The sequence below is a fragment of the Petromyzon marinus genome, chromosome 77 (genome assembly GCF_048934315.1).
Source record: "Petromyzon marinus isolate PM22_M1 ecotype Great Lakes invasive population chromosome 77, UKy_Petmar_22M1.pri1.0, whole genome shotgun sequence".
Lineage (NCBI taxonomy): Eukaryota > Metazoa > Chordata > Hyperoartia > Petromyzontiformes > Petromyzontidae > Petromyzon > Petromyzon marinus.
The window spans coordinates 1969907-1983266 of record NC_133743.1 but is presented as its reverse complement, the minus strand read 5'-3'; the positions used below and the strand labels follow the sequence as shown (position 1 = coordinate 1983266).

Here is a 13360-nt window from a genome sequence, read left to right as displayed (position 1 = left end):
ACTCACCCACGTACACAGACAGGTACCCACGTACCCAACCAGGTACTCACCGACGTACCCCGACAAGTACTCACCTACTCAGCCAGGTACTCACCCACGTACCCAGCCAGGTACTCACCCACGTACCCAGACATGTACTCACCCACGTACACAGACAGGTACTCACGTACCCAGCCAGGTACTCACCCAGGTACCCAGCCAGGTAATCACCCACCTACCCAGCCAGGTACTCACCCACGTACCCAGCCAGTTCCTCACCCACCTACCCAGCCAGGTACTCAACCACGTACCAAGCCAGGTACTCACTCACGTACCCAGGCAGTTACTCACCCATGTACCCAGCCAGGTACTCACCCACGTACCCAGACAGGTACTCACCTACCAAGCCAGGTACTCACCCGCGTACCCAGACAGGTATTCACCTACCCAGCCAGGTACTCACCCACCTACCCAGCCAGGTCCTCACCCACGTACCCAGACAGGTACTCACCTACCCAGACAGGTACTCACCCACCTACCCAGCCAGGTAGTCACCCACGTACCCAGCCAGGATCTCATCCACGTACCCAGCCAGGTACTCACCCACCTACCCAGCCAGGTACTCACCCACCTACCCAGCCAGGTACTCACCCATGTACCCAGCCAGGTACTCACCCACCTACCCAGCCAGGTCCTCACCCACGTACCCAGCCAGGTACTCACCCACCTACCCAGCCAGGTACTCACCCACATACCCAGCCAGGTACTCACCTGCCTATTCAGCCAGGTCCTCACCCACCTACTCAGCCAGGTCCTCACCCGCCTACCCAGCCAGGTACTCACCTACGTACCCAGCCAGGTACTCATCCATGTACCCAGCCAGGTACTCAACCACCTACCCAGCCAGATACTCACCCATGTACCCAGCCAGGTACTCACCCACGTACCCAGCCAGTTACTCACCCACGTACCCAGACAGGTACTCAGCTACCCAACCAGGTACTCACCCACGTACCCAGCCAGGTACTCACCCACGTACCCAGACAGGTACTCACCCATGTACACAGACAGGTACTCACGTACCCAGCCAGGTAATCACCCACCTACCCAGCCAGGTACTCACCCACGTACCCAGCCAGTTACTCACCCACCTACGAGCCAGGTACTCACCCACCTACCCAGCCAGGTACACACTCACGTACCCAGCCAGTTACTCACCCATGTACCCAGCCAGGTACTCACCCACGTACCCAGACAGGTACTCACCTACCCAGCTAGGTACTCACCCACGTACCCAGACAGGTACTCACCTACCCAGCCAGGTACTCACCCACCTACCCAGACAGGTCCTCACCCACGTACCCAGACAGGTACTCACCTACCCAGACAGGTACTCACCCACCTACCCAGCCAGGTACTCACCCACGTACCCAGCCAGGTACTCACCCACGTACCCAGCCAGGTACTCACCCACCTACCCAGCCAGGTACTCACCCACCTACCCAGCCAGGTAGTCACCCATGTACCCAGCCAGGTACTCACCGACGTACCCAGTCAGGTACTCACCCACCTACCCAGCCAGGTCCTCACCCACGTACCCAGCCAGGTACTCACCCACCTACCCAGCCAGGTACTCACCTACGTACGCAGCCAGGTACTCACCCGTCTACTCAGCCAGGTCCTCACCCACCTACCCAGCCAGGTACTCACCCACGTACCCAGCCAGGTACTCATCCATGTAGCCAGCCAGGTACTCAACCACCTACCCAGCCAGGTACTCACCCACGTACCCAGCCAGGTACTCATCCACGTACCCAGCCAGGTACTCACCCACGTACCCAGCCAGTTACTCACCCACGTACCAAGCCCAGATCCTCACTCACGTACCCAGCCAGTTACTCACCCACGTACCCAGCCCAGATCCTCACCCACCTACCCAGCCAGGTACTCACCCACCTACCCAGCCAGGTGCTCACCCACCTACCCAGCCAGGTGCTCTCCCACCTACCCAGCCAGGAACTCACCCACGTACCCAGCCAGGTCCTCACATACATACCCAGCGAGTTATTCACCCACGTACCCAGCCAGGTATTCACCCACCTACCCAACCAGGTACTCACCCACCTACCCAGCCAGGTACTCACCCACCTACCCAGCCAGGTACTCACCCACCTACCCAGCCAGGTACTCACCCACGTACCCAGCCAGGTACTCACCCACGTACGCAGCCCAGGTACTCACCCACGTACTCACCCACGTACCCAGCCAGGTCCTCACCCCCGTACCCAGCCAGGTCCTCACCCACGTACCCAGCCAGGTACTCACCCACCTACCCAGCCAGGTACTCACCCACGTACCCAGCCAGGTACTCACCCACCTACCCAGCCAGGTACTCACCCACGTACCCAGCCAGGTACTCACCCACGTACGCAGCCCAGGTACTCATCCACGTACTCACCCACGTACCCAGCCAGGTCCTCACCCCCGTACCCAGCCAGGTCCTCACCCACGTACCCAGCCAGGTACTCTCCCACGTACCCAGCCCGGGCACTCACCCACATACCCATCCCAGGTCCTCACCCACGTACCCAGCCAGGGACTCACCCACGTACCCAGCCAGGTACTCACCCACGTACCCATCCAGGTCCTCACCCACGTACCAAGCCCAGAACCTCTCCCACGTATCCAGCCAGGTACTCACCCAGGTACCCATCCAGGTCCTCACCCACGTACCAAGCCCAGAACCTCACCCACGTTTCCAGCCAGGTCCTCACCCACGTACCCAGCCAGGTACTCACCCACGTACCCAGTCAGGTCCTCACCCACGTTCCCAGCCAGGTCCTCACCCACGTACCCAGCCAGGTACTCACCCACGTACCCAGCCAGGTCCTCACCCACGTTCCCAGCCAGGTCCTCACCCACGTACCCAGCCAGTTACTCACCCACGTACCCAGCCAGGTACTCACCCACGTACCCAGCCCAGGCACTTACCCACGTACCCAGCCAGGTCCTCACCCACGTACCCAGCCAGGTACTCACCCACGTACCCAGCCCAGGTCCTCATCCACGTTCCCAGCCCAAGTACTCACCCACGTACCCAGCCAGGTCCTCACCCACGTACCCAACCAGGTCCTCACCCACGTACCCAGCCAGGTCCTCACCCACGTACCCAGCCAGGTCCTCACCCACGTACCCAGCCAGGTACTCACCCACGTACCCAGCCCAGGTCCTCACCCACGTACCCAGCCCAGGTACTCACCCACGTACCCAGCCAGGTACTCACCCACGTACCCAGCCCAGGTACTCACCCACGTACCCAGCCCAGGCACTTACCCACGTACCCAGCCAGGTCCTCACCCACGTACCCAGCCAGGTACTCACCCACGTACCCAGCCCAGGTCCTCATCCACGTTCCCAGCCCAAGTACTCACCCACGTACCCAGCCAGGTCCTCACCCACGTACCCAACCAGGTCCTCACCCACGTACCCAGCCAGGTCCTCACCCACGTACCCAGCCAGGTCCTCACCCACGTACCCAGCCAGGTACTCACCCACGTACCCAGCCCAGGTACTCACCCACGTACCCAGCCAGGTACTCACCCACGTACCCAGCCAGGTACTCACCCACGTTCCCAGCCAGGTACTCACCCACGTACCCAGCCAGGTACTCACCCACGTACCCAGCCCAGGTCGACAGTAAACGTCACCCCCCCCTCCCCGCCCAGGAGCCGAATTCTTTCTTCGTGATGACCAACTTCGTACTCACTCCCAACCAGACGCAGGGCACCTGCCCCCAGGTGAGTTGGTGAGTGAGTTGGTGAGTTGGTGAGTGAGTTGGTGAGTGAGTTGTTGAGTGAGTGGGTGAGTTGGTGAGTGTGTGGGTGAGTTGGTGAGTGAGTGGGAAACAATGAAAAGCCACTACGGGTGGCCACATGGAATGTTCGAACGCTGTCGGGAGCTGGACCGGTACCGCCTGGATCTATGCGGCATTCAGGAGGTCCGGTGGACCGGCTCTGGCTCCTGCCACCATGAGGGGTGGACAGTCCTCTACTCGGGGCAGCAGACTGCCAAACAACAGGGTGTGGCTCTTCTTTTGAACAAAAGAATGAAGGGGGCGTGGGAGCGTGGCGGTGAGGTGTGGGAAGCTGTAAGCCCCAGGCTACTTTGGGCTCGCCTTCCCATCAACCGGAGGCGAGGAATGGTGGTCGTGGTTACTTATGCCCCCACCGAAGATGAACATCCGTGGAGGGATGCAGGCAAAGCCGATGAGTCAGATGCCTTCTATGACCTCCTGTCACAGGTGCTGGCTAAAGTGGCCCCTCGGGATAGAGTCATCATGTTGGGTGACTTCAATGCCCGAGTTGGTCATGATACTGGCACCTGGTCTGGAGTGATTGGAGGGCATGGGCCAGATCAGCTCAATAACAACGGTAGGAGGCTGCTAGATTTCTGTGCAGCCCATGGGCTTGTAATTACCAACACGCTGTTCCGGCATCGGCGCATCCACACAACATCATGGATGCATGCCGGGTCCAAGCAAGAACATCTGCTGGACTATATAGTGACGGACCAGCGGATGCGGGCCCATGTCCTTGACACCAGGACCTACCGTGGAGCTGATCTGCCCTCTGACCATCGACTAGTCATCTGTAAGATGCGCCTGCCATTCTTCCACTCCGGTGGTGGGTGTACACCCAGGACCCCATTCCGACCTAAAGTGGCCTGGTCTCAGTTATCTGATGAAAGTTGCAAGCGAGAATTTCATCATCGCTTGCGGCTGGGATTGGCATCGTCCCCGACTCCTCCTGATGTCGAGGGTAAATGGGCGAGGTTTAGGACTGTGACTCATGCAGCTGCAATGGCTGCTTTGGGTACGCGGTCCAGACCTCCCCAGGGACCCTGGCTGACAGAGGAGGTGTTCAGGATGGTTGAGAAAAAGCGACAGGCCCACTGCCATCGGCTACAGAATCCCACGTAACGCTGTGTGGAAGCTACCTGGTCTGTCGCTCCGCACTAAGCTTCAGGTCTTCTCGGCCACCGTCATTCCCTCCCTTCTCTACGCTTGCGAAACGTGGACCCCCCTAATGGAACATCTTCGCCGGTTAGAAACATTTAGGCTGGCCTGCCTACGATCCATCCTGGGTTTAACCAGACTGGATTGTGTGAGGAGCTCACAAATCCTTGAAAGATCTGGGCAAGGTCCCATCGGTGAGCTCCTCCGGCGGGCAAGGCTGCGATGGCTGGGTCATGTAGCCCGCATGCCCAGCCACCGCATGCCGAAACAGCTTTTGTTCGGCCGGATTGAGGGGGCAAAGCGGGCGCGGCACGGGCTAGAGAAGAGATGGAGTGATGTGGTACAGGAGGACGTGGAGCTGAGTGGACTTGCCGATGACTGGTACCAGCGGTGTCAAGATCGGCCTTTGTGGAGGAGGCTCGTGAAGGATGCTACTGGGCAGTTGGAGGCAGTCGCCCTCCAACAACAACGGAGGGCGGAGGAGCGACGCTCACAACAACGAGCGGAGCGCCGGGTGGCTAAAGCAGAGCAGATTGGCACAGTAGGGGGCACAGGTGGTGCATCAGCCAGTCATCTCAGTCAGTCGACCCGTGGCACCTGGGTCTGCCCCGTGACCTCCTGCCAGCGGGCGTTCGACACTTCACGTGGCCTCAGGGTGCACATAGCCTGGCACAAGCGTCGTGGTGACGTCACCGCCACTTAGTGGCGAATGGCGGTTGTTGTTGAGTGAGTTGGTGAGTGAGTTGTTGAGTGAGTTGGTGAGTGAGTTGGTGAGTTGTTGAGTGAGTTGGTGAGTGAGTTGGTGAGTGTGTGAGTTGGTGAGTGAGTTGGTGAGTGAGTGAGTGAGTTGGTGAGTGAGTTGTTGAGTGAGTGGGTGAGTTGGTGAGTTGGTGAGTGAGTTGGTGAGTTGGTGAGTGAGTTGGTGAGTGAGTTGGTGAGTGAGTTGTTGAGTGAGTGGGTGAGTTGGTGAGTGTGTGGGTGGGTGAGTTGGTAAGTGCGTGGGTGAGTGAATGAGTTGGTGAGTGTGTGGGTGAGTGAGTTGTTGAGTGAGTGGGTGAGTTGGTGAGTGTGTGGGTGAGTGAATGAGTTGGTGAGTGTGTGGGTGAGTGAGTTGGTGAGTAAGCTAGTGAGTGGGTGAATTGGTGAGTGTGTGGGTGAGTTGGTGAGTGTGTAGGTGAATGAGTGAGTTGGTGAGTAAGTTGGTGAGTGAGTGAGTTGGTGAGTGAGTTGGTGAGTGAGATGGTGAGTTGGTGAGTGTGTGGGTGGGTGAGTTGGTAAGTGCGTGGGTGAGTGAATGAGTTGGTGAGTATGTGGGTGAGTGAGTTGGTGAGTAAGTTGGTGAGTAACTGGTGAGTGAGTGGGTGTTTGGGTTGGTGAGTGGGTGAGTTGGTGAGCGCATTGTTGAGTGAGTTGGCGAGTGAGTAGGTGAGTGAGTTGGTGAGTGAGTTGGTGAGTTGGTGAGTAGGTGAGTGAATTGATGAGTGAGTAGGTGAGTGAGTTGGTGAGTGAGTAGGTGAGTGAGTGAGTAGGTGAGTGAGTTGGTGAGTGAGTTGGTGAGTGAGTAGGTGAGTGACTTGTGAGTGAGTAGGTGAGTGAGTGGGTGAGTGAGTTGGTGAGTGAGTTGGTGAGTGTGTAGGTGAGTGAGCTGGTGAGTGAGTAGGTGAGTGAGTAGGTGAGTTAGTTGGTGAGTGAGTTGGTTAGTGAGTTGGTGAGTGAGTTGGTGAGTGAGTAGGTGAGTGAGTTGGTGAGTGAGTAGGTGAGTGAGTAGGTGAGTGAGTTGGTGAGTGAGTTGGTTAGTGAGTTGGTGAGTGAGTTGGTGAGTGAGTAGGTGAGTGAGTTGGTTAGTGAGTTGGTGAGTGAGTTGGTGAGTGAGTAGGTGAGTGAGTTGGTGAGTGAGTTGGCGAGTGAGTTGGCGAGTGAGTAGGTGGGTGAGTTGGTGAGTGAGTTGGTGAGTGAGTTGGTGAGTAAGTAGGTGAGTGAATTGGTGAGTGAGTAGGTGAGTGAGTTGGTGAGTGGGTAGGTGAATGAGTAAGTGAGTGAGTAGGTGAGTGAGTTGGTGAGTGAGTTGGTGAGTGACTTGTGAGTGAGTAGGTGAGTGAGTGGGTGAGTGAGTTGGTGAGTAAGTAGGTGAGTGAGTTGGTGAATGAGTTGGTGAGTCAGTTGGTGAGTGAGTATGTGAGTGAGTTGGTGAGTGAGTAGGTGATTGAGTTAGTGAGTGAGTAGGTGAGTGAGTTGGTGAGTGAGTAGGTGAGTGAGTAGGTGAGTTAGTTGGTGAGTGAGTTGGTGAGTTGGTGAGTGAGTAGGTGAGTGAATTGGTGAGTGAGTAGGTGAGTGAGTTGGTGAGTGAGTTGGTGAGTGACTTGTGAGTGAGTAGGTGAGTGAGTGGGTGAGTGAGTTGGTGAGTGAGTTGGTGAGTAAGTAGGTGAGTGAGTTGGTGAGTGAGTAGGTGAGTGAGTTGGTGAGTGAGTAGGTGATTGAGTTAGTGAGTGAGTAGGTGAGTGAGTTGATGAGTGAGTAGGTGAGTGAGTAGGTGAGTTAGTTGGTGAGTGAGTTGGTTAGTGAGTTGGTGAGTGAGTTGGAGAGTGAGTAGGTGAGCGAGTTGGTGAGTTGGTGAGTGAGTAGGTGAGTTGGTGAGTGAGTAGGTGAGTGAATTGGTGAGTGAGTAGGTGAGTGAGTTGGTGAGTGAGTTGGTGAGTGACTTGTGAGTGAGTAGGTGAGTGAGTGGGTGAGTGAGTTGGTGAGTGAGTTGGTGAGTAAGTAGGTGAGTGAGTTGGTGAGTGAGTAGGTGAGTGAGTTGGTGAGTGAGTAGGTGATTGAGTTAGTGAGTGAGTAGGTGAGTGAGTTGATGAGTGAGTAGGTGAGTGAGTAGGTGAGTTAGTTGGTGAGTGAGTTGGTTAGTGAGTTGGTGAGTGAGTTGGTGAGTGAGTAGGTGAGCGAGTTGGTGAGTTGGTGAGTGAGTAGGTGAGTGAATTGGTGAGTGAGTAGGTGAGTGAGTTGGTGAGAGAGTAGGTGAGTGAGTACGTGAGTCAGTAGGTGAGTGAGTTGGTGAGTGAGTTGGTGAGTGACTTGGTGAGTGAGTTGGTGAGTTGGTGAGTAAGTAGGTGAGTTGGTGAGTGAGTAGGTGAGTGAGTAGGTTAGTGAGTAGGTGAGTTAGTTGGTGAGTGAGTGGGTGAGTGAGTTAGTGAGTGAGTAGGTGAGTGACTTGGTGAGTGACTTGGTGAGTTGGTGAGTGACTTGGTGAGTGACTTGATGAGTTGGTGAGTGAGTTGGTGAGTTGGTGAGTAAGTAGGTGAGTTGGTGAGTGAGTAGGTGAGTGAGTAGGTTAGTGAGTAGGTGAGTGAGTTGGTGAGTGAGTGGGTGAGTGAGTTAGTGAGTGAGTTGGTGAGTGACTTGGTGAGCTGGTGAGTGACTTGGTGAGTGACTTGGTGAGTTGGTGAGTGACTTGGTGAGTTGGTGAGTGACTTGGTGAGTGACTTGGTGACTTGGTGAGTGACTTGGTGAGTGACTTGGTGAGTGACTTGGTGAGTTGGTGAGTGACTTGGTGAGTGACTTGGTGAGTGACTTGGTGAGTTGGTGAGTGACTTGGTGAGTGACTTGGTGAGTGACTTGGTGAGTGACTTGGTGAGTTGGTGAGTGACTTGGTGAGTGACTTGGTGAGTGACTTGGTGAGTGACTTGGTGAGTTGGTGAGTGACTTGGTGAGTGACTTGGTGACTTGGTGAGTGACTTGGTGAGTGACTTGGTGAGTGACTTGGTGACTTGGTGAGTGACTTGGTGAGTGACTTGGTGAGTGACTTGGTGAGTTGGTGAGTGACTTGGTGAGTGACTTGGTGAGTGACTTGGTGAGTGACTTGGTGAGTTGGTGAGTGACTTGGTGAGTGACTTGGTGAGTGACTTGGTGAGTGACTTGGTGACTTGGTGAGTGACTTGGTGAGTGACTTGGTGAGTGACTTGGTGAGTTGATGAGTGACTTGGTGAGTGACTTGGTGAGTGACTTGGTGAGTTGGTGAGTGACTTGGTGAGTGACTTGGTGAGTGACTTGGTGAGTGAGTTGGTGAGTGACTTGGTGAGTTGATGAGTGACTTGGTGAGTGACTTGGTGAGTGACTTGGTGAGTTGGTGAGTGACTTGGTGAGTTGATGAGTGACTTGGTGAGTGACTTGGTGAGTGACTTGGTGAGTGACTTGGTGAGTGACTTGGTGAGTTGGTGAGTGACTTGGTGAGTGACTTGGTGAGTTGGTGAGTGACTTGGTGAGTGACTTGGTGAGTGACTTGGTGAGTGACTTGGTGAGTTGGTGAGTGACTTGGTGAGTTGATGAGTGACTTGGTGAGTGACTTGGTGAGTGACTTGGTGAGTGACTTGGTGAGTGACTTGGTGAGTTGATGAGTGACTTGGTGAGTTGATGAGTGACTTGGTGAGTGACTTGGTGAGTGACTTGGTGAGTGACTTGGTGAGTGTCTACCCAGAGCCCTGCTGTGGCCCCCTGTCGGGCTGACGTCGACTGTACAAGAGGCGTCATGGACTCGGAGGGAGAGGGTACAGCAGCCTCCTCACCAGTTTACTCACCAGTTTACTCACCACCCTACTCACCAGCCTACTCACCAGTTTACTCACTACCCTACTCACCAGTCTACTCACCAGTTTACTCACTACACTACTCACCAGTCTACTCACCAGTTTACTCACTACCCTACTCACCACCCTACTCACCAGTCTACTCACCACCCTACTCACCAGTTTACTCACCACCCTACTCACCAGCCTTTTCACCAGTTTACTCACTACCCTACTCACCAGTTTACTCACCAGTTTACTCACTACCCTACTCACCAGTTTACTCACCAGTTTACTCACTACCCTACTCACCAGTTTACTCACCAGTTTACTCACTACCCTACTCACCAGTTTACTCACCAGTTTACTCACCACCCTACTCACCTGCCTACTCACCAGTTTACTCACTACCCTCCTCACCAGTTTACTCACCAGTTTACTCACTACCCTACTCACCAGTTTACTCACCAGTTTACTCACCACCCTACTCACCAGCCTACTCACCAGTTTACTCACTACCCTCCTCACCAGTTTACTCACCAGTTTACTCACTACCCTACTCACCACCCTACTCACCAGTCTACTCACCACCCTACTCACCAGTTTACTCACCACCCTACTCACCAGCCTACTCACCAGCCTACTCACCACCCTACTCACCAGTCTACTCACCACCCTACTCACCAGCCTACTCACCAGCCTACTCACCAGCCTACTCACTACCCTACTCACCAGTCTACTCACCAGCCTACTCACCAGCCTACTCACCACCCTACTCACCAGCCTTCTCACCAGCCTACTCACCAGTTTACTCACCACCCTACTCACCAGCCTACTCACCAGCCTACTCACCACCCTACTCACCAGCCTACTCACCAGTCTACTCACCACCCTACTCACCAGCCTACTCACCACCCTACTCACCACCCTACTCACCACCCTACTCACCACCCTACTCACCACCCTACTCACCAGCCTACTCACCACCCTACTCACCACCCTACTCACCAGCTTACTCACCAGCCTACTCACCAGCCTACTCACCAGCCTACTCACCAGCCTACTCACCACCCTACTCACCAGCCTACTCACCAGCCTACTCACCAGCTTACTCACCAGCCTACTCACCAGCCTACTCACCACCCTACTCACCACCCTACTCACCACCCTACTCACCAGCCTACTCACCAGTCTACTCACCACCCTTCTCACCAGCCTACTCACCACCCTACTCACCAGTTTACTCACCACCCTACTCACCAGTCTACTCACCACACTCCCCCCTCACCACCCTACTCACCAGCCTACTCACCAGTTTACTCACCAGTCTACTCACCAGTCTACTCACCACCCTACTCACCACCCTACTCACCACCCTACTCACCACCCTACTCACCACCCTACTCACCACCCTACTCACCAGCCTACTCACCACCCTACTCACCAGCCTACTCACCACCCTACTCACCACCCTACTCACCACCCTACTCACCACCCTACTCACCACCCTACTCACCACCCTACTCACCACCCTACTCACCACCCTACTCACCAGCCTACTCACCAGCCTACTCACCAGTCTACTCACCAGTCTACTCACCAGTCTACTCACCACCCTACTCACCACCCTACTCACCACCCTACTCACCACCCTACTCACCACCCTACTCACCACCCTACTCACCACCCTACTCACCACCCTACTCACCACCCTACTCACCAGCCTACTCACCAGCCTACTCACCACCCTACTCACCACCCTACTCACCAGCCTACTCACCACCCTACTCACCAGCCTACTCACCACCCTACTCACCACCCTACTCACCACCCTACTCACCACCCTACTCACCACCCTACTCACCACCCTACTCACCACCCTACTCACCAGCCTACTCACCACCCTACTCACCAGTCTACTCACCAGCCTACTCACCACCCTACTCACCACCCTACTCACCACCCTACTCACCAGCCTACTCACCACTGCGCTCACCACCTTACTCACCAGCCTACTCACCACTGCGCTCACCACAGGGCTGTTGACGGGGAGCTGCGTGCGAGCGGGGGGAGCGGCCTCCAAGTCGTGTGAGGTGAGGGCCTGGTGCCCTCTGGAGCACAGCGACCACGTGCCCTCGTTAGTTGCTCACCACCACCACTCACCACCACTCACCACCAACACTCACCACTCACCACCAACACTCACCACTCACCAACACTCACCAACACTCACCACCACCACTCACCAACACTCACCACTCACTTCCACCACTCAACAACACTCACCACCACTCACCACTCACCACCACCACTCACCACCAACACTCACCACCACTCACCAACACTCACCACCACTCACCACCACCACTCACCACCACCACTCACCACCACTCACCAACACTCACGACCAACACTCACCACTCACCAACACTCAACACTCACCAACACTCACCACTCACCACCACCACTCACCAACACTCACCACCACTCACCACCACCACTCACCACCACCACTCACCACCACTCACCAACACTCACCACCACTCACCACCACCACCACTCACCAACACTCACCACTCACCAACACTCACCACTCACCACCACCACTCACCACCACTCACCACCACCACTCACCAACACTCACCACCACTCACCACCACCACTCACCACCACTCACCACCACCACTCACCACCACTCACCACCACCACTCACTACCACTCAGCACCACCACTCACTACCACTCACCACCACCACTCACCACCACCACTCACCACCACCACTCACCACCACCACTCACCACCACCACTCACCACCACTCACCACCACCACTCACCACCACTCACCACCACCGCTCACCACCACTCACCACCACCACTCACCACCACTCACCACCACCACTCACCACCACTCACCACCACCACCACTCACCACCACCACTCACCACCACTCACCACTCACCACCACTCAGCACCACTCACCACCACCACTCACCACCACTCACCACTCACCACCACCACTCACCACCAACACTCACCACCACTCACCAACACTCACCACCACTCACCACCACCACTCACCACCACCACTCACCACCACTCACCAACACTCACGACCAACACTCACCACTCACCAACACTCAACACTCACCAACACTCACCACTCACCACCACCACTCACCAACACTCACCACCACTCACCACCACCACTCACCACCACCACTCACCACCACTCACCAACACTCACCACCACTCACCACCACCACCACTCACCAACACTCACCACTCACCAACACTCACCACTCACCACCACCACTCACCACCACTCACCACCACCACTCACCAACACTCACCACCACTCACCACCACCACTCACCACCACTCACCACCACCACTCACCACCACTCACCACCACCACTCACTACCACTCAGCACCACCACTCACTACCACTCACCACCACCACTCACCACCACCACTCACCACCACCACTCACCACCACCACTCACCACCACCACTCACCACCACTCACCACCACCACTCACCACCACTCACCACCACCGCTCACCACCACTCACCACCACCACTCACCACCACTCACCACCACCACTCACCACCACTCACCACCACCACCACTCACCACCACCACTCACCACCACTCACCACTCACCACCACTCAGCACCACTCACCACCACCACTCACCACCACTCACCACTCACCACCACCACTCAGCACCACTTACCACCACTCACCACCACCACTCACCACCACCACTCACCACTACTCACCACCACTCACCACCACTCACCACCACCACT

At 56.0% G+C, this 13360-nt stretch overlaps 1 protein-coding gene across 3 annotated transcripts in view; it reads left to right on the top strand.

Moving 5' to 3' along the window:
* The window catches only part of LOC116937928 (P2X purinoceptor 4-like), an 86992-nt gene that overhangs the window by 57879 nt on the left and 15753 nt on the right, over nucleotides 1-13360 (top strand). For all 3 annotated transcript variants that reach the window (XM_076056672.1, XM_076056671.1, XM_076056673.1), the window contains 3 exons: nucleotides 3705-3776; nucleotides 9459-9528; nucleotides 11584-11683. In XM_076056672.1, coding sequence (XP_075912787.1) covers nucleotides 3705-3776; nucleotides 9459-9528; nucleotides 11584-11683 — 242 coding nt within the window. The remainder of the gene's footprint in view (nucleotides 1-3704; nucleotides 3777-9458; nucleotides 9529-11583; nucleotides 11684-13360) is intronic.